The sequence below is a fragment of the Leucopleurus acutus genome, assembly GCF_964270905.1.
Source record: "Leucopleurus acutus genome assembly, chromosome: 5".
Lineage (NCBI taxonomy): Eukaryota > Metazoa > Chordata > Mammalia > Artiodactyla > Delphinidae > Leucopleurus > Leucopleurus acutus.
Genome location: NC_139147.1, coordinates 55,602,148 through 55,629,878, shown reverse-complemented (window position 1 = coordinate 55,629,878; position 27,731 = coordinate 55,602,148). Strand labels below are relative to the sequence as shown.

The following is a 27,731-nucleotide window of genomic DNA, read 5'->3' as shown; positions in this document are numbered from 1 at the left end:
CCACCACGCCCCTCCCCTCCCTTCCCTTCCTAGAAGGGTCACTTCCCCAGGTTGCCCAGGGACTTCCGCAGCCCGACCGGAACCGGAAGCTTCTGGGAGCGAGTGGGTGGGGGCGGAAAATTTTTTAAAAAGCGCGGGTCAAGCTAGAGAACCGAGCTGGCACGGTGGTGGTAACCCCGAAGCGGGACTGTGGCGGGTCCTCATGGACAACACCGCCTGCTTGAAGTCCTTGCTTCTGACCATTAGTCAGTATAAAGCAGTTAAGTCGGAAGCGAACGCCACCCAGCTTTTGCGGCACTTGGAGGTGAGGGCTTTCGGGGTGGCGGACGAGACGGGCTTTCTCGTAGCCTTCGGTCACTTGGTGGCCGGGATATAGTGGTCTCAGCCTAGAAAAGAAAGGACAGCTCGCTCCCTCCGCTGCCTTTTTGTATTGGTAAAGAAGGCTAAAGATTGTCAGCTTTGAATTCCCACCCCCCTCTATCCCGCCCTAAGCCCCTCCGCGTTCAGCTGACTGCAGCAAGGGATGAGTAACTACTGATAGCCCTAGAAAGAGGGAGGTTGAGACAAAAGGTTGGGGGATTTAGGCCGTATTTGGAGTTGGTAGAGGAAAGAGCTAGAGCTGTTATCTTTTCCTTTGCTTCTTACGTTGGTTTTTCCATTGTAACAGAGCCTTCTCAAAATGTACAACAATTCTCAGAGGTGGAGGTCATGGGGAGTAACGATTAAAACTTGATTTACCCCTGTCACTAGGCAGTTTACAATCTGAACCTGTTGCTTACTGCTTTTATTTGAACTCATGTTGAACTCGGGCTTGAAAATTATTATTTAATCTTTCTCTGGATTAGGAAGCAATCTCCCTTACTAGTAATCACAGTTTTTCTTTACCAAAATTTATTGCTCAGTTTTTCAGTCCTAAAATGCTGAATTGTCACTTTTTCTGTTAGTTCCTAGTGATTTGCATCTAGAGTGTACTTATCTTATGCTAAAAGTTATGATCACAGCTTTCTGTGATCCTATTTGTTTTTAGACTCCTGCTGTCATTAGTTATGCATTCAGGGAATTCCAACTAATAATGACCTCAGTTTAATAAAAAGTAATTAAGCTCAATCAGAGCTTATTTTAATTCTCTGTCGCAGCTTCTGTTAACATAGAATTAAAGTTCTCTCTGTCGCAGCTTCTGTTAACATAAAATTGAACATAATTTTTAGATATATTATTTGTTTTATTAACCTTAAGATAAAAGGCTAAATTGCCAAAGGTTTGCAAAATACTACAGAGAAGGCAACAGTGAATGGCACAGCAACATCAGCCTTTGTTGTGACTGTAGTGCACTAACTGTGAATTTTTTCAAGCTTCACTGGTGCTCCTCTTCTTACCACTTCAGGAGCTTACCTCTTAACACTTTTCTTTTTTCATTCATTACCTCAACAAATCCCTACAAACCTAACAATGAAGGTGTTAGCTGTTAAATAAATGCTAGGGCTTTGCTTCTCAATGAGGATAGAACAGTGCACTAGTGGACTCCAGAAGCCACAGAATAATCAGAGCTGTCAGTTTTATTTAAGAATTTGGAGTTAAGAAATTTAGATTCTAATCTGAAACATTACCTCTCTTTGAGAGTAAACAGTTATGTTGTGAATCTGAACAGGGTGTTATTATGAATTGAAAGAGACTTCAAAGAAATTTGAGGCTTGGAGATTGGCTTCTTGGTACTGTGTTCCCAAAGTTTTCAAGAGGTTTACCAAAAATTCTGCCATTTAATTGAGAGAGAACATACATACATTACATAAAGTACATTAATCTTAAGTGAAGAGCTTGATAGTTTTTTTTAAACGTAAGTGTACACTCAAGTAGCTACCACCTGTCGTATGAGACTGAACATTTCCAACAACCTATAAGTTTTTCAACTATCCCTAAAGTTTCAGATAAGTGGATTAATATGTACGTTTGTGTCTGGCTTCTTCCTCTCAATATAATCTGTAAAATTTATTCATGTGGCCCACATGCCAGTATTTCATTCTTTTTTATTGCTATTTAGAATTCCACTGTACAGAGGTACCACAGTTTATATATATCCTGTTCATGAGCATCTGGGTTGTTTCCAGTTCTGGGTGGAATTATGAGTAACTCTGTTATAAACATTTTTACACATTTTTTTGTGGATGTATGTATTCATTTCTCTTATATACCTCATAGTGTAATTGTTGGGTCTTAGGGTAAGTTTATGTTCAGTTCTGGTTAAAACACCAGTTTTCCACAAGTTATACTGATGTATCCTCCCACCAGCAATATGTGAATTTTGCTGTCATTCATCCACACCACTCCTTGGTGCTCTCAGATTTTTAAATTTTAACTCTTTTGGTTGACAGTATTAATGGTGAATGTTTTTCATGAGACCTCATGAGAGCAACCTCATGAGAGCAACATCTGAGGATACAAAGGGTGATAGAGGGTTATCATGTGAACGATTATTCACTCTGCTATCCTGCTGCGCTTCTGCTGCACTATTTTTGTCTTCTTGCAGAACCTTAGCTTTGGATTTTTTTTTATGATCAGCAGAGCTGAGCTGGTATCATTTTTTTTAATATAAATTTATTTATGGCTGTGTTGGGTCTTCGTTGCTGCATGCGGGCTTGGGCTACTCTTCATTGCAGTGTGTGGGCTTCTCATTGGCGGTGGCTTCTCTTGTTGCGGAGCACGGGCTCTAGGCGCGCGGGCTTCAGTAGTTGTGGCACATGAACTCAGTAGTTGTGGCTTGTGGGCTCTAGAGCGCAGGCTCAGTAGTTGTGGCGCACGGGCTTAGTTGCTCTGCGGCATGTGGGATCTTCCCAGACCAGGGCTCAAACCTGTGTCCCCTGCATTGGCAGGCGGATTCCCAACCACTGTGCCACCAGGAAAGCCCTGGTCTCATTCTTGACGGTGTTTCACAGCACTAATCTTATGTAATGATTATGGAGCAGGGATGCAGGAACAGTGAATCCCAGTTGTACCGCTGTCTATTATGTGTGCCTCAGTTTACTCATCTGTAAAACAATTAGTACAGGTTTATTATGAAGCTGAAAGGAATTAACATACATAATGTACCTAGAACAATAGCTAGGCCAGAGTAAGTGCTAGAGTATTAGTTATTACTGAAATAAGTCCTGTTTGCATTAAAACATTCAGTGTGTATGAGTAAAGAGGAAAATATGCAAAGTGATTTTTTTTATTTTACCTTATAATAAATAATTATTATATCTTAGAATACTTATGTTGTTGAAATACAGGTCCAATCCTTAGGGAAATTGTATTTAAAGCAGAAGATGTCTTAATATTTTAGAGTGCTAACTGTATAAGCAGGCAAAAGGGCAATGCTCAGAAGGTTCCTTACCTCAAAATATTTACTATCGGGCTTCCCTGGTGGCGCAGTGGTTGAGAGTCCGCCTGCCGATGAAGGGGACGCGGGTTCGGGCCCCGGTTCGGGAAGATCCCACATGCCGCGGAGCGGCTGGGCCCGTGAGCCATGGCCGCTGAGCCTGCGCGTCTGGAGCCTGTGCTCCGCAACGGGAGAGGCCACAACAGTGAGAGGCCCACATACCGCAAAAAAAAAAAATATATATATATATATATATATATATATATATATATATTTACTATCATCTAATTTCACCTTTGGACCTGTTTTTTCAGTCTGATAGACTTTTACTTTAATGTTAAAATACATACTCTGTGGGAACAGATTCTGAAGATCTCTTATCGGCAAAGCTTTACAAGAAAAACTGACATCTGGGCGAGGGTATAAAAGGGATATAGAAAAGAAAGAAACAATTCTGATTATAGTCTTTTTTTAAAAAAGTCTTTTAAGAATAAAAACGTTTAGGGCTTCCCTGGTGGTGCACTGGTTGAGAGTCCGCCTTCCGATGCAGGGGACGCGGGTTCGTGACCCGGACTGGGAGGATCCCACATGCCGAGGAGCGGCTGGGCCCGTGAGCCATGGCCACTGAGCCTGCGCGTCCGGAGCCTGTGCTCCGCAACGGGAGAGGCCACAACAGTGAGAGGCCCGCGTACCGCAAAAAAAGAATAAAAACGTTTAGAACAGATTTAATCTAATCTTAAAGTAAATGATTTTTTATATTTATAGAAAAGATTTTCTTAATAATGAATAATATTCATAAAGCATTTTGAAAGTAAGTGGCTGTCTGACAACTGTTCCCAGCCCTCATCCCAGCTTACCCTTTCGGGAGGTGGTGCTAGTAGGCGGTAGGTAGTACGTTTATAGTGTTATGAGAGGAGTAAATAGTGAAATAACAAATAATAAAATTTTTTAATTCCTGACCTGCCTACTCAAAAAAAATTTTTTTAACTTCTTTGTGATCTCTAACTTCTGGGCTTAGGTACTGTCTGGTAGGGAGCAGAAGGAATACTCACACAGTTAATCCCATGAATAATCCTTTGGATTTAGCTGCTTTCCACTTTCCATTTGCCTCCCTCAAAGAAGATTGAATTCATTTATTCGGTAAATATATTGATAGTAGAATGCTGATTTGTAGTCTGTGCCTTCATGGAGTCATCAATGTAGTGGGGAGGATAAGTATTGCTAAGTTGGCAAAAGCTTGCCGACTTAGCAAATAAAAGTGTAATGTACTATAGGATAGTATAACTGGCAAACCTAACCTAGTTAGTGGGAGAGGATTAGAGAAAGCTTAGTGGAAGAAACAAAATTGAGACTGGAATGATTACATTAGTTAGTGAGTGAAGGGGTAGGTGGTCTTCCATGCAGAGGGAACAACATGTATGAATTTTCTAAATTGGGAAAGAGTGTGGCAATGGCACTTTGGAAGAACTGGATTTTTATTTGAAATGGAGAAGTGAAAATTGCCAATTCTTAACTAACACATTTTTTCTTTTTTTAAAAAATTATTTTTTGTCACTCATGACTTTTAAAGAGGGCTCTTTTTTGTTTTGTTTTGTTAATTTATTTTTGGCTGTGTTGGGTCTTCGTTGCTGCACGCGGGCTTTCTCTAGTTGCGGTCAGCAGGGGCTACTCTTGGTTGCAGTGCATGGGCTTCTCATTGCAGTGGCTTCTCTTGTTGTGGAGCATGGGCTCTAGGCGCACAGGCTTCAGTAGTTGTGACATATGGCCTCAGTAGTTGTGCCTCACGGGCTCTAGAGTGCAGGCTCAGTAGTTGTGGCACACGGGCTTAGTTGCTCCGCGGCATGTGGGGTCTTCCCAGACCAGGGCTCAAACCCATGTCCCCTGCCTTGGCAGGCAGATTCTTAACCACTGCGCCACCAGGGAAGCCCTAACTAACACATTTTAATGACTCTTTTCTAGGTAATTTCTGGACAGAAGCTCACCCGATTGTTTACATCAAATCACATACTACCAAGTGAATGCTTAAGTTGCCTTGTAGAGCTACTTGAAGACCCAAACATAAGTGCTTCACTGATCTTAAGTATCGTCAGTTTGCTATCTCAACTAGGTAATGTATTAGTTTCTCTTTTTTATTTTTTAGAAGATGTATGAATTTAGTATTTTTTTAAAGGGCAGATTTAGTTATAGAATCTTTTGGAGAATGATTCACATTCAAAAGATTTCTTCATTGCAGGACCTCTCAGAACTATTTTGTATTGTGGATCTCTTGAAAAGGGAAAATTATATGCAGGCTTTCTTAAGATTATTAGAACAAAGAATCTGAAGCATATCAAGGGTTCAGTGGTCTACAGAAAAGAATGTACCTTGGGAAATGCGGGCCTATTTTTGAATTAAAAAAATATGCATGTACGTAATGTCAGTGTGAGCTACAGCTCTCTGGAAAGTCATAGCTAGTGATCAAAACATCATCCTTTTTTGATAGACTACACTGAACTTAGAGCTAAGGCTAAAAATGCAAGTGTTACTTTTTCTAATTTTCCCTACCTTACCTTTAGTTTTAAAATTTTCATTCGGTGGTTACTTTATTCTTGATTTGTGCTTGGGGGTGGAGGGGAGATATTTCTCTGTGTGATTATAAAATTAATACATGCTTATTTAAAAAAAAAAAAAAACCCAGTGATACAGAAGTGATAACATAGAGCAGCATGTCCAGTAGATGATGAAAATGTTCTATATTTGTGTTGTCCAATATAGTAGCCACCCTGGTTAAATTTCTGAATTGGAAGGTGTTTGTAAACAAAATAGCCATATCATATTTGATATTTTTATATAATGGTAAATTTAATATGAAATAAATTTTAAATTATTATTTATAAAAATGATCTATCTTGTGTCATTTTATTTTAACTTACAGCTGTAGACAATGAAACCAGAGACTGTCTTCAGAATACGTACAGCCTGAATAGTGTGCTGGCAGGAGTGGTTTGTCGGAGCAGTACTTGCCACAGTGATTCAGTGTTTTTGCAGGTATGTACACCCACACAGTACTTTCCACTTAATGCTCACTCTTCCTTCCTTATTTTCAGATCAAAATTGATAGTATCTATCGTAAACTGCTGGCTTACAGTGGACTATATGCTGGTATAATACCACATGATTAGGCACAGTTCTCACCATTAATAAATTTAAAAACTGGTTGGTCACACATGTACTACTATTTAAGAGTTTCTAAAGAAGAGAATTTTATTCACATCTAGCACTATAATTTAAGAAAAATCCAGATTATGACTATTTTGACAGGCTTATAAATACAGATGTCAGCTATTCATGTTAAAATTGTAATTTGAGTTGGCACCTAGTCTCAATCTGTTGAGGAAACATTCTACAAAAACTGAAGCTACAGATTTGGTATTATTTAGCATAGACTCAAAGCTCTTATACCCATAATATTTCTCAACCTAATATGCCATCAGTTGTAAGAAAGAAAAACATTGCAAGTTAAACTGACATGCAATTTTAAAAATGGTAAAATAAGAAAAATATCTATCTTAGAATTGATAGAATATGTGTTTCAACTTGCATATAAGTTTAAGATGATTAAGTGAGCCAGGTTAATGACAAGATGCTGTTTGAGATAGAATATATAGAAATGTGTGAATCAGGAGATGAACTCTAAGGTCTAATTACTTGTGTGTGTTTAAGATCTCATTACTTGTATGTGAAGATAGAACCTTTTTAAGATATGGAAAAGTTCTTGCTCTAAATGCCTCCTAAAATGGTTACATGCTCAGAATATGCACAGGAGTTCATTCTTTTGAGCACACAAATGTGTTTTTATATGTTTATATTCACTGCTATTTTCTTATTCTCAGTGCATTCAGCTTCTGCAGAGGTTAACATATAACGTCAAAATTTTGCATTCTGGTGCCAATATAGATGAATTAATTACATTCCTGATTGATCATATGTGAGTATGCAACCAAACATGTAAGCAGATAATCTACTGGTTTAACTAAAACCGTGTAATAGTTCTATTTTTCTTAAATAAGTTTTTCCAACTTTTTAAACTGAATGAGGCTGATTCTTATTTATTCCTCTTAGATGATTTCAAGGATCAAGTGGTGTAAAGCAGCTTTAATTTTTATAACAAAAATTTATGAAATGAATTGATTGAGACAGAAAAACTATTGAAACTGAAAATTATGTTTATATTTAATTTTATTGACCAAAGAATATACTGATAAGACAGCACATGGTTACTCTGACAATTATTTCTATATTTGTATGCTGCAATTGAGTACGATCATTTAGTTTCAAAACATGGAATAAATGATCAGTACTATTCAAAGCTTTGCAGTCTTCACATGTTAATCAGATTTTTCTTTTCTTAGAAAAAGGAAGGAATTTAAATGTGTAAATGACTATATAATTTTGAGTAATTTAGAAGGAACCTAATGTTTTTATCTTTTATTATTTTTCTTAAAACAACAGTCAGTCTTCTGAAGATGAGTTGACAATGCCTTGTCTAGGATTATTGGCAAATCTTTGTCGGCACAATCTTTCTGTTCAAACACACATAAAGACTTTGGTAAGAAGTTTATGAAATGTTTCTCTCTAGTTTTGTGGTGGGCTCTATGCTTAAAGAAAATTTTTTTCACCTTTTTCTTAAAAAAAATTTTACAAGAATTCTCCTGTGTTATCCAGCTGACCCATCAAAGTTAACAAAGAATCATATTGACATATAAATAACTTGACGTATTCCAGCCTTCATATATGTTTAATTAAGACAAGTTAAGAGTTAATAAAAATGTTAATAAATACTAAAAGTTTTTCTTCTCCGTAGCATCCCATTATTTGTCATATTGAATAATACAAGAAATGCTAAATTATTTTGTGCTGATAGAAGGGAGACACGGGGCTTCCCTGTTGGCACAGTGGTTGAGACTCCGCCTGCCAATTCAGGGGACATGGGTTCGAGCCCTGGTCTGGGAAGATCCTACATGCTGCAGAGCAACTAAGCTTGTGCGCCACAACTACTGAGCCTGTACTCTAGAGCCCGCGAGCCACAACTACTGAAGCCCACATGCGTAGAGCCTGTGCACCGCAACAAAGAGTGGCCCCTGCTCACGGCAACTAGAGAAAAAGCCCACGCACGGCAACGAAGACCCAGCACAGCCAAAAATAAATAAATAAATAAACAGATAAATAAATTTATTTTTTAAAAAGGGGAGATGTGCCGTTGGCAGTTGCATTTACCTCACTCTTGTATTTCCACAAAATCAATTACAGCTCTCCCAGAAATATTTATGAGTAAGTGCCTAACATCACTACCAGTACTCGAGATAAGTGAAGGCACTCAAGTGAGGTTAACTGAACTACTGTTAGAAATATATTAAATCAGGAAAGTTCATTGATTCTTTAAGGTGCTTTGTGAACAGTTCCTTTGCTATGCAATATTCAGTATTACTTGTTTTAAATTAAATAATATCTCATTTGTTCATGTGCTGGATTTTTCTGACCTGGTCTTATTTTGTTGGTGGAGGTTATTTTGAGCCATGGAACTGTTTGAGGAAGGTAAACATTTGCTCATAAACCCATGACTACACACTGCTCTTCACTTAGATTGTACCTGTCTATACTACTGTAAGCAATATGTAAAAGTATCATCTTACTCACTCCTTGAATGATCTCTTAAACTGATAATGTTTAATAAAAGTTTACCTACTCTGTGTAAGATATACTTTCTAAAACAAAATGTAAGACTTATAATTTTTTTTATTCTAATTTATTTAAAAATTTTTTTCTTCCTCAGAATAATGTGAAATCTTTTTATCGAACTCTTATAAGCTTCCTGGCCCATAGTAGTTTAACTGTGGTTGTGTTTGCACTTTCAATATTATCCAGTTTGACATTAAACGAAGAGGTTGGGGAAAAGGTAAGTTTTTTTTTTTTTCTCTTTTGCAATTTACGAAAATAATTCTGAAGTTTATATTCTCTGATACTTTAAAAGTCATTGAGACTCTTTGTTGAGTTTTAGGATGGTCAACTTAAATTTTTTTGTATAATATACTTTTCCTGATTTGTGTTTAAGCTGTTCCATGCTCGAAACATTCATCAGACTTTTCAACTAATATTTAATATTCTCATAAATGGTGATGGCACACTAACTAGAAAGTATTCAGTTGATCTACTGATGGATCTTCTTAAGAATCCTAAAATTGCCGATCATCTTATCAGGTATGGTTCTCTGACAAATTTTAGGACTTTTTTTTAAACCAAGATGTATTTGTAGTAAACAAAACTGCCTTTAAACTTGGACTCTACTGATTCGCAATAGACTAAAATCAAAATGTTTTCATGTGCTTTATTCCCATTCTTTTTGCTCTCCTGACTTGAAATGTAAAAGTATAACAAGGGTGTGTGTGTATGTTTCAGTCTTTGTCTTAGGTATATAAGGTTGTGTCATTCTCCAAAATATACATATCTTGATTAATCTGTTTCAAAACCAGTTTTACATCTGAACAGTATGATTTATTTTATATAAAAGTCATTTTTAATGTATCAGTTTCATAATTATCACTTGATGTGTATTTTTATTTTGAACTTAGGTATGAACACTTTTCTTCATGTCTTAATCAAGTATTAGGTCTTCTTAATGGAAAGGATCCTGATTCTTCTTCAAAGGTATATAAAAGCACAGCTTTTCGTTTTAAAGTTTTTAAAAACTATAATGTGCAGAAAAATCTAAGTGCATAGATCTTTGAACCTTTACAAAATGAACACAGCCGTATAACCGGTATCTAGAGCAAGAAACAGAACATTACCGATACTTTGGAACCCTCCTTGTATCTTCATAAACTGGCATAATCCCTTTGGAAAACTGTTTCACGGTGCCTGTTAAACACATGTACAACCTATGACACAGATATTCCACTCCTAGCTATATAGCCAGTAGAGACATTTCACCAAAAGACATGTAGAAAATGTTAAATAGAAAATGAAAGTTTAAAACTGGTACTATTTACAGAGCGGGAAAAGATATCTACAATACATATATTGAACAAAGGACTCTTATCTAAAGTGTATTACTTAAAAATTTGCACCTATAAAGGAGAAAAAACACTGAACCCAAAAGATAACCTGAGCAAAAAAAAAAACCTTGAATTGGTCAATAAATATGAAATGGTTGCTCAACTTTATTAATCTTCAGGGAAATGCAAATTTAAATGGTAATACAATACCAGTACGTACCCACCAGATGGTTAAAATTAAAAATGTGGATAATATCAAGCATAGAGAGAATGTAAAAAATATAAAGAGAGTGTCGCTGTACTCATGGGCCAAAAATTGGTACAGCCATTTATGAAAACGTATTATCTACTAACATCGGACATATGCAACTATGACCAAGCAATTCCACTCTTAAATATTTACCCCAAAGAATTGAATACTTGTGTTCACCAAAAGACATGTACAAAACATAGCAGTACTGTTACCAATAGCCAAGAATTGTAAACAACCTAAATGCCATCAACAGTGGAAATAAACTGTAGTATATTTATACATTGGAATACTATAAGCAATGAGAATGTGTGAAATGCAGCTGCATGCGAAAATATGAATGAATCTCACTAAGATAATGCTAAGCTAAAGAAGCCAGATGTAAGAGTATACATTATAAGATTCTATTTATATATAAAGTTCCATGTGAGTTTTTAATATAAGCTGGCAAGCCGATTGAAAAATTTATACAGAAATGCAAAGATCCAAGAATAGCTAAGGTAAAATTAATCTGTGGTGTCAGAAATCTGATGTGGAGTAGTGGTTGGAGCATTGTCTGGGAGGGGACACAAGGGGACTCTGGAGTTTTAGTGGAATGCTCTTTCTTGACCTAGTTGCTAGTTATACAGGTGTATTCACTTTGAGGAAAACATCTAGCTTTGCAGTAGCAATTGATATGTTTACTTCCCTGTATGTTATACTTACAGAGAAAGTGTAAATGAGAAAGTATTTGCTTGTATGTGCAGAACGTATCTCTGGTAAGATAAATAAGAAACTGGTAATATTGTCTGTTGCTTCCAGAGAGTGTAGTTAAAGGTCAGGCTAGTACCTTTGACTTTGGAACCAAAAGAATGTATTATCTATTCAAAAACAAGTACTACAATTTATATTTAAAAGAGAATAAGTCAAAGAGTTTATCATATGTAACATAGTAAATGCTAATGGGCTGCATTCTGTTAAAAGCAGACACTATCAGGTTGATTAAAACACAAATCCCAATTGTATGCCATTTATAAGAAACAGATGAAGAAAGGTAGAAAATAAGTGAGTAGGCAAAGAGGTACCAATAATTTTTTTTAATGATAAGTTGGTAGTAAATGAAATATGGTAGAATTTAACTTAACAGCTCGTAAACAAGTTGATGTGGGATGCTATGTAATGGAATAAGGTTCAGTTATGAAGCAAGGAAGAAATGAAGTAGAATAGGGAGGCAGGCTAAGGGGCTGATTGCCACACTGTGTAAACAATATGGAAGTAGCCATCCTTAAGCTTTTAAAGCTATGGGATGCCACTTTTAAATATTATCCTAAAGTATGCTTTATAGCAGTTCTTAAATCTTAGCATGATAGCAGGCATTCTTAATTACTAATTTTATTTTTTCATTTTTGAAGCAACATGTTTGTGCTGAAAAAAAATTAAGTACTGTAGAAGGTATATAAGATTAGTTGAAGTTGCCCTTTCTTCTTTGGCTCTCACAATCCTGTTATTAGAAGTAACTACCATTAACAAATTTATTTGTAACCTTCTGGAACCTAGTGACACATTTTGAAAAATAATACTCGGAAAAATTGGAAGCAATTTTTATTTTATTTTCTTTAAAAATGTATTTCATTTCCAGCTTCATTTTTCGGTTGCTTTGTGCATTCAAGTCTAATGAAATTGACATTTAATGAAGGCTTTATATTGCACAGGTTTTAGAATTACTTCTTGCGTTCTGTTCAGTGACTCAGCTGCGCCATGTGCTTACGCAGATGATATTTGAACAACCTCCATCTGGCAGCACCATTCTGGGAAGCCGTTCTAAGTGTTTAGAACCTCCTGTAGCTCTACTTCGTTGGTCAAGCCAACCTTTGGATGGATCAGAAAACTGTTCTATTTTAGCACTGGAGTTGTTCAAGGAAATATTTGAGGTACTAGAGTGATTAACAAATTGACTTTTGCACTTCTATGATTCTCAGTGAACAGTTTGTTTTGTAAAATGTTCATAATAAACTTCCAGTTGTTCATACACTTCAGGAAAACTTCTCAATTACTAAACTCCCTACCATTCAGCTACTGAATTCCTTTTTTCTGGCAAGGTCACAAATATTAGCGAGAATTTTGTTGGTTTGTTTTCTCACTAAATAGCATATATACTCCTTTCAGTATAATAAGTAAAGGTATTGACTAAGATTTGTATGGGTTGTTGCTGAATGACTGTGCTTCTTTTAGTAGTCACATTCTGTCTCTCCATCTCAGTAGATACTGTCTACTGTCTATGGAATGGATATATAGAACATTGGATTAAGTCAGTCAAATAGAGTGGAGCATGCCAGGTACTTAGGATATAGACAGAAATCCTTTCCATAGAGGCCTTTACATTCTGGTAGATTCTACTCTCTAGGTCATTTAGTATTCTGTACTATTCTCCCTATTTTTTTTGTGGTACGCGGGCCTCTCACCATTGTGGCCTCTCCCGTTGCGGAGCACAGGCTCCGGATGCGCAGGCTCAGCGGCCATGGCTCACGGGCCCAGCCGCTCCGCGGCATGTGGGATCTTCCTGGACCGGGGCACGAACCCGTGTCCCCTGCATCGGCAGGCGGACTCTCAACCACTGCGCCACCAGGGAAGCCCTCTCCCCGTTTTTATACCCATTCTGTCTACCCCAGTGTCTTAGTAGAATGTTTACCCTCTCATGACTGGATCCTGTGCAGAAACCAAAATGTTTATGAGTGATTAAATGTATTTGTTAAGGATTATGCACAAATTATTGTTTCATGTTGATCTTGACTGTTAACAGTTTTTGCATTTAAAAAGTGCTTTGAGATTCTTGATGGGAATTATTTGTGGTTGTAAAGTATTAAGACCATTGTCTGTTATTGTTACTGTAATTACATTTAGCAAATTCGGGATATTTGTTTTCAGTACATAATTTTAATTTAGAATAATTTTTAAATCACAGATACAGTCCACTTTAATAAGTCTTGTTTGCATTCGATTAACCCAAAACCTTACTGTTCCATTTGAGAAAAAAGTCATCATAGCCCTCAAAACTGGATAAAAGGGTAGATTTTAAATCGGAGACACAGGTCAAAGAATTTTTGAAGTAATTACAGTTGACCTTTGAACAACATAGGTTTGAACTGCTTGGGTCCACTTATATGTGGATTTTTTTTCAATAGTAAGTACTACAGTACTACACAATTCAGGAGGTTGGTTGAATCCGTGGATGCAGAACCACAGATACAGAAGGCCAGGGCCAACTAAGTTGTACTGAGACTTTCGACTGCATGGTGGGGTCAGCGTCCCTAACCCTTACGTTGTTCAAGGATCACCTGTATAAGAAATTTAAAGAGTGTTGCAGTTCAGTGATGACCGTTTATGCATTCTGTATTCCATCTCTGTTTTTATTTTTAATCATTGGTGGTGGTTAATTCTCCAGGATGTCATAGATACTGCTAACTGTTCCTCAGCTGACCGTTTTGTGACCCTTCTGCTGCCTACATTCCTTGATCAGCTTCAGTTCACAGAACAAAATCTAGATGAGGCCTTAATAAGGAAAAAATGTGAAAGGATGGTCAAGGCCATTGAAGTTTTGTTAAATATCCTTCAGTATAAACATGGAAACTAACTACTTATTTTTTTAGAATTGTATTTACTGCATTTTTGTCTTTATAATTTTGTCATTTCTCATGCTTGAATCTGTTCAGAATTACTGAACTCAAGTTTAAACTTACAGACCTGATATTCAAGGATGAGTCTCTTAAAAAGTTATCTAGACTTTTTTCCCCTTGTTTTTCTGTGTAAAACTTTTAAGCTAAAGAATATTTCCAGAAATGCTCTTTAAACTTGATCTGTACGTTTTTATCATAATTTGAGATTAGGAGATATATTCTAAAATAACTACCCTGATACTCTCTTTTGATGCAAATTGTTGCCCCTGGATGATGTGTGGTGCCATTCTTTGATGGAGTGTAGCAGAGAAGAAAGAAAGATTGGTAGTTATTATTTTAGCTTAGTTTTTTAGCTTGTGTTTTAAAAATTAACACCTCTATAAATGTTTCAATAAAGATGACATTAACACTTGGTTATAAAAAAGATAACCTTGTATTTCAGAGCAACAAGAATTTGCTCAACTTTTTCCTGCCCTAGAGCAAACTCTGCATCTCTTTAATCTCTTCTCTGAGCTGCTGCTTCTTAATTTTTCTCTTTCTTGATGGCAGTGATTCTCAACTCTGGCTATGTATTAGAATAATGTGGAGAACATTTAAAAATACTCTTGAACATTACTTCCAGCGATTCTGATTTAATTAAAGTAATGTGAAACCCTGGGATGGAGGAGTGTTTGTGATTGACTGTTTAAACTACCCAGGTGATTCTAACATACAGCCAAAGTTGAAAGCCACTGCTGTAAAAACACATGATTATTTTGCTTGACCTTAGAGATACTATCTGTAAAATATTCAGGCTTTCTCTCATTGAGTGGTACCAAACTTAACCCTTTTTAAATGATAGATATTCAAATTAACTACAGTACAGGAAGAGAAATTGAGGAATAACAAATGAGAAAATAACTTCCCTTATTTCAACAAGTATTTATTGAACCGTTGTGACACCTGTTAATAAAAAGCTAACATCCAGTAGAAAAGCAGATCCTTCCTCTGTTTTACCTTTGAGTCAGAAACTTTTGATGTCAGTCCCATCTCTTGCCACTTGTCAGTCACTTAAATGCTCTGAGCTCTAATTTCCTAATCTGTCATTGAGCTAATGTAACAATAATTACACCAAATTGCAGGAACAAGAATAATTTGTATGAAATCATCCTAAAAGCTGTAAAGAGCTATAAAAATATAAGGGTTTTGTTTTTGAGAATTTTTTGTTTGTGCTCCTTAACAAAACTTACCTCTGTGTGGAGATGATGCTCTAAAAATGCATATTGCAAAAATTCTGACAACTATCAAATGTACCACTCTGATAGAGCAACAATTTACATATGGCAAGATTGATCTGGGGTTTGGAACAAAGGTAGCAGATTCTGAATTGTGGTAAGTATATGAAATACAAATGGCAAAATGGTAATAAAAATCAAAAGATGTAATGATTCTCATTCCTTTTGGAGGGTCATCCTTGGGTATGTTCTGTTAAGCCAAGGTATAACAGAGAATTAAGAAAAATATTTTCATGATGAATTTTTTTTAATTCGTTTAATTCATAGATAACATGCTTCTGAACAGAGGTATTAATATCTGTGATTTATTTTTCATTGTTTAGGTTTGTCTTATTTTAATTTGTTGTGATTCTCTAAGGGTCTTTTATACTTCTGAACATTTTTTTTCTAGAGTTCCTTTTTGACATTGCCTGAGTATTTTTATATTCATTTAACTTTATATTTTGAAGTGAAAAAGCATGAGAACACAGGGATTGTTTTTATTTCAAAGAAATCCATCACTGCTGAAGGTTTCTAATAACAAAGACAACTCTTCTTTAGCATGTAAAGGCTTATGGTTAAATGTGGATTTTCACTGATAGTAATGAGATTATTTTATCCCTTTTCTCCCCCATAAATTAAATCCATCTAACAAGTCTTTGTTGAGGACCTGCTAAATGCTGAACAGTGATTTGTTCCAATTTCCATGAATGTCAAAACTGTCAATAATTACATTCCTCAAGAACAAGAATTATCTCTTTTTACTTTTTTGTACTCCTTTTCAGTTACAAGGCTGAGAAAAACGGCTTAGTATAATTTATTCAGTAAATATTAGATATTCTTTATTGCCTAAGGTTGCCCTCTATTGTTAATATTTTAGTGACAAGGCTAAGAATTAAATGAGTCATGTTGCCAATGCTGCTAGTAATTTCAAGCAGAAAGTTGAAGCGTATTGGTATTTGAGATTAGAAAAAGAAACACTGTCTAAACTTAAACTATTAATGCCAGTTTGTTCTCTTTGGATCTTGGGTTATAAGGATGTTGGTCTCTGATATTTTTTCTTCTCTTAAACAATGCTTAATCTTCTTGAGGTATAAGAACAAAGGTTTTGGGTTTTTATTTTCTTTAGATGTATGGACAGAAATAAGCTAAGCAATTTTTGAGTTATTTAACTTAAATATGACTTATTTTTAAAGCAAACTTGCTGCTGATGTAATTTTGAAAACTCTTGATTTGATGAACAAACTTAAACAGTTGGTTCCTGGTATGGAAGTAAGCTTCTACAAAATCCTTCAGGTGAGTTTAAACTCTTCAAATATTGAAGTTGATTTATATATAAATGTTTCCTATTATATGTTTCTGTTGTAATATTCTTAGTCTTTAGAAGATTAATGTTTTTCTTAGAACTGGCCATTGGAAGGAAGTTTAAAAATTGTTAATTGTCTTACATAATTATAATATTCTCACTACACAGTTATTTTACCTAGTTCCACAGCAATTGAACATAAGTGCTCCTGACTAATGTATGGGATGTTCACGATAGCGGTGCTTCCACAGCCTTTTCCTTTTTTGTGTCGTGTTTCCGGTTTCTTCATTTGTTTCTATTGGCATTGTGGTAGGGGGGAGTGGTATTTGTTCTGGGGTGTTTGTTTTTGTTTGGGGTTGATGAGGTAGGGTTTTAAGACAAGAGGGAGACTCCTGGAAGAAACGGACTTGATTGTGAGTGATAATAAAATTAGAGAGGTGTGCAGAAAATAGTTAACTTACAGATTTCAATAATAATAGTAGCTGAATAAGAGCTCTAGGTGTTTACCTTGATATCCACAAAACTTGGCTTTTAACAGATATTTAACAAACGTGTGAATTAAGTTACTATAATAACACAGATGTCTCCAGTGCCTGTATAGACAGGGTAGAAGCCAAAACTGGATCCTTAGGCAGGGTCTACTTACACACTTTGAGAGCACAGTGCTTAGGAGATGGGGGTTCAGATGCTTACTCCACCATTTCTTAGTCAGTGCAGACTTGAGCAAGTTACTTCACCTCTCTGAGCTCCAGTTTTCTTGACTACAAAGTAGAAATAATGATCCCTGTTGATGGGAGGAGTTATAAAGGGTTACCATGAGGGTTTTGGAGATAAAATCCAGCTCTTAATAGTTCTGTGGCATTAGATTATACTTGAGTACCTATAAAACACTTAACATTCTAAAATGTTGATAATTATAAAGATTTATATTTTAATATTTTTCTCTGATTTTATGTCAATAAAAATTTTTTTCAGAATAGATGATTTGAGGCTTAGTACTAATGTAAAATTTACTGACATGACGGACTTACACTTTAAAGTATAATTGTTACATTCACTAAATTAAAATTTTTTATTGAGTTAATTTGAATTTTACTTTTATTTTTTACTTTAATTTGGAAATGATTAGCCATTTGTTCTTCTAGCCAGTTTTTCTTTTAAATAGTAGCTAGAAAAATAAAACAGTAACTCAAAACATCATTCAATTGTAGGTGATATTTAAATTACTCAAAGTATTTAAGACATGATTTTCATAGGCACAATAAAGCATTCAAAACCTTTGCCAGAGTTTTTTAAGCCAACCTTACTATTGATTGTATAGACAGTTATAACAAGGTAAAGACTAATTAAATACATTCAAACATCAGGTAGAAACACTTTCGAATTTGCCTAGAATTATTTTATGATTTAGGTCTATTTATTCACCTTACTCTTAAAGACCTGACATTATTTATTCTTTCTGCCTTTTATTTTCTGGTTTCTGATTTACTTAGGATCCTCGCCTGATTACTCCCTTGGCTTTTGCTTTAACATCAGACCGTAGAGAACAAGTACAGTCTGGATTGGGAATATTATTGGAAGCTGCTCCACTGCCAGATTTTCCTGCATTAGTGTGAGTTATAATCATTTGCAGTGTGTCTCCTGTGGTGCTGGAATACCCTGCCATGTTTCTTTAGTAGTCCTGAATATAGATAGATTGGAAAATTCGTGAATTGAAGACTTCATTGTAACAGTAATTTTTCAAGTGAAAAATGTTTTTCAATTAAAAAAATTTGATTTCCACAATTAAAAAGGCCAGATGTATACTCACTTAGGGAATAGCTAGATCCATCCAGGTGATTAAATGTATTATCCAGATGCTACGCCTCTCTGTCTCAACACCTCTTTTTAACATAGTAGCTTCTGTACTAAGCTTACATCCTACGAGTTTAGTTTCTCCATATAAAGAGTTTTTCTTTCCCAGCCGTTTGAGTGATAAGTCTAAGCATCGCTTTCATTGACCAGATCTGGGTCGTTTACCGAGGAAGGGATTCCTAAAGAAAAAAATCTGTTATTATCAGAAGGTGGGATAATGGCCGGGCAGAATTATCTACTATGTTCATCTATTTTAAACATTAAGAGAATATTTGCAATTAGGTTTGAAAAAAATTCAGATTTTCGGTGCTGTGTGTAAACTAAATGGTTGACAAAATGTCTAGTAGGGTTCTACTTTAATTTTAATAAGTTTAGGTAGTTTATATGAATGAATTTGCAAAAGTGGTTTGAATGAACTGAGACAGTTGTTAAGTGGTAAGACATTCCTGTATGCCAGGGGTCAGCAAACTCTAGACAGCAGGCAGGAGCTTATTTTTATAAATAAAATTTTATTGGAACAAAGCCACAACCATTCATTTTCATACTGTCTGTATTGTCTACATCTACATTTATGCTACGACGTTAGGGTTGGGTAGTTGTAACAGAGACTGTGGATCCTCAAACCTAAAATACTTAACTACCTTGTCCTTTAACAAAAAGTTTGCCAACCTCTGCTATTTCTGTTAACTGACTGAGCAAACTCATTTTTCAGAATTAATAATTTAAGTAGTCATAAATTAAGAGATGAAAAACTGTGGAAAACATGACCTAGAGACCATATAATTGAAATTCCTTTCATTTTATCATATTTTTTAACAACTAAATGGATAAATAGCTTCTCAAGTTACAAGGTAGACGTGTATGAGGCTGCTTTATTTTGTGGTAGCTTGCGTCTTCAACTGTGGTAATCTGACATGAAGCAAAATCCCCCACGCTTCAGAGTAGAAAGCTTCAGCTTGACTGAAAGGTGGAGTTTCACCCTGTGTCTCTGTATGTGCAGCCTTCCTATCATTTCACTATGTCTTTGCCATCCCTCCCTGTCTTGTGTTGTATAATTTTCTCTTTGGACACTATCTCAGATGTCCACTTATGCTGTTTTATTTATGTCCATTTATGCCTATATTTACATTATCTTAGTTTAATAAGGTGCATTTATATACTCGATGGGTAGGTAGGTAGGTGTGTAGGTTGGTTTTTTGGAGTGTGTTTGTTTTATTTAAACATTTAACAAATGTTTAAATAAGGTGAGGGCCAGCTTGTGCCAGGCCTTCTTCTAGGCATTTTGAATATTGCAGTAAATTAGGGGACCTTCTGTCATGAGGTTTACAAAATGTTTCATAATGAGCATGTCACTATGGATGGAGGGCCCGAGGAAGTGAGTCTGAACTGAGATCTGATGATAAGAAGGAGCCGTGCTATGCAGATCTAGGGGGAAGAGTGTTCTAGGTAAAGGAACAACTCGTACAAAGGCCCCGAGGCAAGAACAAGATGGGATAAATGGCAGGGGCAGAATGGAAGTCAGGTTGGTGAGAACATACTGACTGAGAAAGGGGAAGGGCAAAGGAAAAAGTAAAGGCTAGGTGATGTTGCCCATGGTTAGAAGGATGTTCTTACCAATACCAGTAACTTTGTATTTAAGTTTTACAAATAATCCACACTGAGAAACTAGTTCTGACGCCTCCAAACCAGAGGTGGAGTTGTCATTATAAAGGGTTATGAGTAGAAAAGAGTTTCCTCTGGCAAATTTAGGATATTTGCCCAAATCCTGCTTCATCATAGATTCCAAGATTATTTCAGAAATATTTGAAGACTTACACTCCCCAAAAGACCCATTCTCATTGAGTCCCTAATTCTGTACCAACTCTGCCTTTTGCTATATTTTCATATAATTATTTCTCTTTTTTTGATTCCCATTCAGGCTTGGAGAAAGTATAGCAGCAAACAACACCTATAGACAACAGGAAACAGAACATATGCCCAGAAGAATGCCCTTGCAATCATTGAATCACAGTTTTCCAACATCAGTAAAATGTTTAACTCCTCCACTTTTGAAAGATAGAGTTCCTGGATTGAACATTGAGGAATTAATAGAGAAGCTTCAGTCTGGAGTTGTGGTGAGTGATAAATAGCCATTATAAGTAGGATTCTGCCTGGAACATACCAACTAAATATCAGCCCTTCTTATAACATTTATCTAAACAACTTTAGATGCAGATTTGATCATTGAAACTTTATCTTTTACTATAAAAAGTGGCAGTGTTCTGGAAAGTTTGGAAAGAGGAAAAAAATCAGTCATAAAATTCCTACATTTTAACATGGCTGTCATCTTCCCTTAGTCCCCCCTAACCAGCTCAGCCTCCCGCCGCCCCACACCACCCCCGACTTGAATGTACTTTAAATTTCCACGAGAGTATCAGATCTTACCCAGATATTCTTTTGCAATAGCCAGGTTAGTGAAATGGTTGCGACCTGCCTGGTATGACATTAAGTTTCAGTGATTTAGTCTCACATTAGGCATTTGTATTTTTATTTTGTTGAGCGTTAACAATTTCTGATTTTTTAACTATTAAAACCCAGGTAAAGGATGAGATTAATGATGTGAGAATATCTGACATAATGGATGTATATGAGATGAAACTATCCACATTAGCTGTGAGTACAAGCTTATTTTAATTATGTGTAACAGTTAAGCTTTAAGAGATGTTTTCCAGTAAATGATGAAGATTAATGATATGTTTTCTTACAGTCCAAAGAAAGCAGGCTACAAGATCTCTTGGAAGCAAAAGCTCTGGCCCTTGCACAAGCTGATAGACTGATTGCTCAATATCGCTGTCAAAGAACTCAAGCTGAGACAGAAGTGTGTACAATATAAAGACACATCTGATTAGTAGAAAAATAAATGTAGTAAATAAAACGTACAAAATATTAGTTTTATTTTCATGACTCTGATTGAAGTAAATTGTCCTTAGCATTTAACTAGTATCCCTCTGTCTCGAAACTGTCTCCCCTTTTATTTTGGTTACACAATTATATTCTGATTTTTTTTCCTACCCTAATGTATACTCTTTCCTATATCCTTTTTTTCTACTCACCCCTTAAATGTTGAGTTTTCCAGGATTATGTTCTAATCCCTTTTCCCTTATTTAGGTGATTCATGGTTTCCAGTCATTACCAGAATGTTAATGCCCCCAATTTTATATGCTGAGCCCAGATCCTTTTTCTCAGGCACTAAATGTCTCCTGTGTAGCTCCATTTAAATATACATCAAATACTTCAAACGCAGCAGAACCAATACTGAACTCATCACCCTCCCTTTTTAAAAATGTATTGTTTCTTATGTATTCCCTGTACTGTTCTTAAGAGTTTTGCAGACAAGAAACCTGGAAATCACACAGTTTACCTTCTACAATTAGTCATTCACCAAGTTCAGTTGAATTCTACCTTCTGAATAGCTACTTTTTTTTTGCATTGTCTCTATTCTTACCACTGTTTGCTGCAGGTCAAATTCTTTTCATTTTTCACATGAATCTCAGCAGAGCCTCTGATTGGTCTTCCTACCTTTCCTTCCTCTCAGCCACCCTCAACATACAAAAGCATCTTTCTTCTGTATTTAGATCTACCTTCCCTTCTTCCTCCACAGTCATCCCTGAGGCAGTACTCTGGTTCCATTGCCCCTGTGCTGAATATCCTTCAGTGTCTCACCGTTTAGCTCTGAAGAGAGTTTAAATTCCTTAGAACTTACTGCATTCTCTGCAGCCAGACATATTAGATTGCTTTGCAGTTTCTGAAACTTGACGTACTCTTCTGTTTTCTGTCCCTGCACTTGCTCTTCTGTGTCTGGAATACCTTTTCCTCTCTTTCTCTAACTTTTAATAATCCTTCAGATGTTAGTTTTAATACCTCCTTTTCCCAGGAAGCTTTCTCTGGTCTTCTCCTTCCCGCACTTCCGGTGGTCCTCCCTCCCTGTGCTGGCTGCCCTGTTTATAGTACTTGTTACACTATGTGAAAATTGTATGACCCCACTTTCACCCTTGATGTTGGGGAGCAGAACTTGTCCTCTACCCCTCTAGACTGGCCTAATGATTAAATTGACAATAAGACAGATTTATTTGGCAAATCTTTTAAATTGTAGAAACTGAGCATATTATGTAAATGATAGTGGAAGAGTCTCTATTCCATTTTCTTTTAGGCACGGACACTTGCTAATATGTTGAGAGAAGTTGAGAGAAAAAATGAAGAGCTTGGTGTGTTGCTGAAGTCACAGGAGGTTGAATCAGAAAGAGCCCAGAGTGATATTGAGCATCTCTTTCAACATAATAGGAAGTTAGAGTCTGTGGCTGAAGAACACGAAGTACTGACAAAATCCTACATGGAACTTCTTCAAAGGTAAATTAATAAAGTAAAAGTTTCTGTGTAAGGTTAGAATCTAGAATGAACACACGGCATTTCTCTTCTGTGTCCCTAAAATCCAATTCTGAGGATTCATATATTCTGATGATACTATAAGGTAAGTAGTTAGCAAGAAACTTATGTCATAGTGCAATGAAGTATTGCTTACTCAAACTCAGTGTCATGGCGGGAAACAGAATACGGGTGTCTCTATTTCTTTCCAGTTGACGCTACTTCTTTCCTTTATTCATAGAGTCATCAGTCATCTGGGATGTTAGCACCTCAAGGATAAGTTTTGTCCGTTTTGTTCACTGAGAAATCCCTAGGGCCTAGAACGGTGCTTGATACATGGTTAGACACTCCATAAATAATTGTCGAATGACCTTAGTTGTCACAATTCATATCAGGTTGAACCATATGAATTGGCCATTTCTGAAGATCAAAAGTGGTTGAATATTAACAGTTGTCATATAATTCAGCCTAATAGCATAGAAATTTGGGTGTTCATGTTTAATTCACCTCTTAATTTGTAGTCAGTATTTCTCTTTGATGTCCTTGAATGTAGTTTACTTATATGTATGACTGTATCTGCAGAATAAATTCTTATAGGTGAACTGCTGGTTTAAAGGGTGAGTGCTTTTAAATTTTTGATTGATTGCCAAATTTCCCTCCAAAAAGGCTATGCCAATTTATATGCCCACCCACTAAAAAAGTATGAGATTGATCGTTTTTCCCTCCCTTGACACTTTTTATCTTTTAAGCCAGTTTTAAAACTTAAGAATTATAAGGAAGACCAGGAACAGTTATATACTTTCTACCAAACAATAAAAATAAAAACACTCTAGTTAACTTGTTTCTTGTTTTTCTTTATACTTTAAGACTGGTTAAGATTTGAAAAAATGTTCTTCTTTCTGTGGTATTAATGTAGAGATGTAGAAATTTTTATCTTTGCAAGGTTCGTGTGCTTATTTTATTTGCCCATCAATAAAAATGAAGGGTGGAAAATGTACGGCATCTAGAAAATTTGTGAGGACAAGGTGATTTTTAAACAGGATATTTTCCCCCAACAGCTTTTTCTGAAGTCTGATTGTTAGAGGCAGGCCCGATAAAGTGGACTATTTGTGTTAAGTCAGGGTATAAGAGAAAGTAGGCAGTGGTCCAAGAGAAAATGGGCTTTCTAGGACCTGCTTATGTTCCAGACGGTGATTGAGGGGTGGGCCCAGAAGTAAAACTCCAGCTTTGAGGGGCCAGGTGAGTAACAAATAAATGAAGCTGGCTGGGGAAGATCATTTGTAATGGTAGGAATGTCTAAAGGCATTCAAATTCAGAATTTTAAAAACTCTGTGTGGGACAAGTAAAACACTTTACTGGCCACATTTGGCCAGTGCCACCAGTTTGTCTTTGTAGTTAGAGGCATGAAAACATTTTATGCTTAAGATAGTTAGGTGTCAAAGTATTACTTTGGAAAGGAATTCTTTTATGTGGTTACCTTGCAGGTAAAAATAAGCAGGACTATAAGATGCAGAGCTATAGAGGCAAGAGAAATTTAGAGTCCTCAACTACTTAATTCATTAACTTGACATTTTTACTTAAACATATATTATGCCCAAGAGGCCAGTGATGAGAGGTGCAAGTTTAATTTTTTTTGAAGATGTCATCCTTTTATAGAAGGTGTTTCAGTTTCTGGACTTAACTATAAAGATAGAGGCATGTATTTTATAGCAAATTATGTAATGCAACATTATCTGTAAATGAAGCTCTTTATCCATAAATATGAAGTTAAAGCCCCACGTTTCCACTTCATAGTGATTTTTACCTCCTCAGTCAGCCAAAACATATCTTTATTATCTTTTAGAGTTAAACTAACTCTGTTTATGTCCCGCTTGTTCATGCAACATTCCTCCTCTTCCCTGCAGTATATGCAATTTGATCAGAAGAAATGGTAAGGAAGACCCTGAGTTTCTTTTCTCCATCATATGTGTTCCTCCATAAAAATAGCACCTCATCTCCTTGTCTTTTCAGGAATGAAACTGCTGAGAAGAAGAACAAAGATTTACAGGTCACGTGTGATTCTCTAAATAAACAAATTGAGAGTGTGAAAAAGTTGAATGAGTCACTCAAGCAACAAAATGAAAAGTAAAATCTCTAGTTCTTTATTCTAATTATTTTGGATTTTTCAAAAACAAAATGATTCCCTGTATATAGAACATTGATTTTTATAGATAAAATTAATGGAATTATTACTTATTGCAGATATAAAGTGCACATTTGGCAGAAGTTAAGGAATTTCCTCTTAAAATACTTGTTGGGGAGAAAAAGAAATGATATGATTCACTGATGTTTTCTTCTGTATTGTTTTATAACTTCAGAACTATTGCCCATCTAATAGAGAAAGAAGAACAGAGAAAAGAAGTACAGAACCAACTGGTAGACAGAGAATGTAAGCTAGCAAGTAAGTAGCTTATTTAACAAATTGTCTATATTTTAACCTATCTTGTGTTGGAAGAAAATCAAAGCATGAGTGGTTTTTAGTTTGCTGTTTCATTATTTTCTACTTCTCTCATTTTTTTAAACCTTAAATCACATCTTAAACAACTCTCCTTTTCTTGCCATAACATTTTACAAAGTAGTTTAGTTAGATTGATCAAATTGAAAAAGCAATACATTTTTTTGAAATCTAGGAGTTATAGGAAATGATTGCCCTTTTTAAAAATAAAGATTTTTTAAAGAATGTAACAGCAGGTGGCAGTGCTAGGTAACTTTTAGTTACTAGCTTCTTAATGGTAGTAGTTCTGAAATGATCCACAAAAACATTTTTGTTCTAACTCACTTGACTTAGAGCACAGACATCTACCTATATAATTTTTCATTGTTTTCTCTTGCCTTTTCTTTTCTAACCCTTAACTCTGAGGATTGTCCTTCCTCTCATTACTGTATATTGTGTTTAGAACAGAGGAAGAGGGAAAGACATGGAGATTTGGCATTTTCTGTAGAATACTGGCATAGGAGAAGAGTTTCATGGTGTTTTTTTATTCATCAAGTACTGTATAACTTTTATTTCTAGCAAGATGTTCTTCTTTTTTCTAGTTGTCTCTTTTTTGCTTTTATATAACATAATAGCTTCTAAACTTTTTCAGGGTAATGTCAGTATAGGACCTTAGAGTACAAAGCTGACTGTTTGTTTGTTTTAAGACCTGGCACAAAAAATAAAAGTACAAGAAGAAAAGATTGAAGTCTTACAAAGAGAAACGGAAGATAAAGAAGAAGCCATTGGTGTCCTTAGAAAAGAGTTAAATAGAACAGATCAAATAAGAAAAGAATTGAGCATTAAGGTAAGAATCTGTTGCATTCTCATTTGCAGTAAAATGAAAAAGTCTTATTTTGTGAAAAAGGTAAATTTGGATAAGTTAATATTCTGTTTCTTTAGTAATTTTGCTTAGAAGATAATATTAGAATCTCAAAGTGATTTGACAATAGGTTTGTTATGAGGGCTCTCACAGTGTGAAAACTTGTACTTCCTAAAATTATTACACATTAATTAAATGTATACTGTGTTACAGCACTTGCTGCTTTAAAGGGGGCAAAGGATACAGAAGGGGGTTCCCAGTTCTTAATGTCACATACAGGTAGCTACCTGTATATATGTATATAGCTGCATCTCTCTACTTATAGGGATGGTGATAATAATAATCGTAGTTCGTATTTGTTTAGAACTTTATAGTTTACAAAGGACTTTTGAAATGTTTTTCTTAATCTGCCTCCCTTTAACAAATACATTAATATATAAGTATTAATAAATATTTTCATCCTACAAATAAAACGGAATCTTGGGTTAAGTTACTTGCTCAGGGTTAGTCCCATAGCTAAGTGGAACAGTAGACTTATATATTCTAAGGTCATTGCTCTTTCTACATTATGATTGCTTGAGTGCGGTAGCCATGAATAGTGCTTTCTGGACCATCTACCACCAAGAAGATGAGAACAGACCAAGATTTTAAAAAGACTGAACAACTACAGAGCATAAGTGACAGAAGAGGCATAAAATTTAATGCCACATTTACAGATATCCTGGTTCTGCCTTAATGTGTTTATCTTAATAGTAATTCTAAATGATAATATGTAGTATTTTCTGCAAAAGTCCAACTGCTAGCATTGACTTAAAAAGACAAATTGAATGTGTCTCCCCAATTTGTATTATATTGTTTATCAACTATTGATCTTAAACTTACCATATAATTGTTAATTAAAATATAATACATATCGTAATGTATCTTTTGATATGGTTGTCTTACAAATAAAAACTAAGGACATCTTAAAGCATGTTTCTGTGAAGAGAAAACATGCTAAGTTTGTTTTCTTCAATTTCTCTCCCCCATGCCCCTTTTTTAGGCTTCCTCCCTAGAAGTTCAGAAGGCTCAGTTAGAAGGTCGTTTGGAAGAGAAAGAGTCCCTGGTGAAACTTCAGCAAGAGGAGTTGAACAAACACTCTCATATGATAGCAATGATCCACAGTTTAAGTGGTGGGAAAACAAATCCAGAAACTGTGAATCTCAGTATATAGATATTATGTATTTTTCTACTGGGAAGGTGGGGTAGGAAAGGTAATTTGTGACTCCAAAACAAGAGCAAATTATTATCTAA

At 35.6% G+C, this 27,731-nt stretch overlaps 1 protein-coding gene across 1 annotated transcript; it reads left to right on the top strand.

Annotated features, from left to right (window-relative positions):
• Positions 1-202: 202 nt before the first annotated feature.
• CIP2A (cellular inhibitor of PP2A) lies at positions 203-27,731 on the top strand (the record flags this gene model as incomplete). The annotated part of the gene is made up of 21 exons (XM_082839496.1): positions 203-304; positions 5,315-5,462; positions 6,270-6,382; positions 7,228-7,322; positions 7,847-7,943; positions 9,168-9,290; positions 9,447-9,592; positions 9,964-10,039; positions 12,328-12,546; positions 14,058-14,217; positions 15,519-15,660; positions 16,739-16,838; positions 18,342-18,460; positions 20,621-20,816; positions 21,280-21,354; positions 21,449-21,559; positions 22,892-23,088; positions 25,114-25,227; positions 25,461-25,543; positions 26,284-26,423; positions 27,481-27,731. 21 exons carry the CDS (start codon positions 203-205, stop codon positions 27,649-27,651), a joined length of 2,727 nt encoding a protein of 908 aa, XP_082695622.1. The 3' UTR covers positions 27,652-27,731.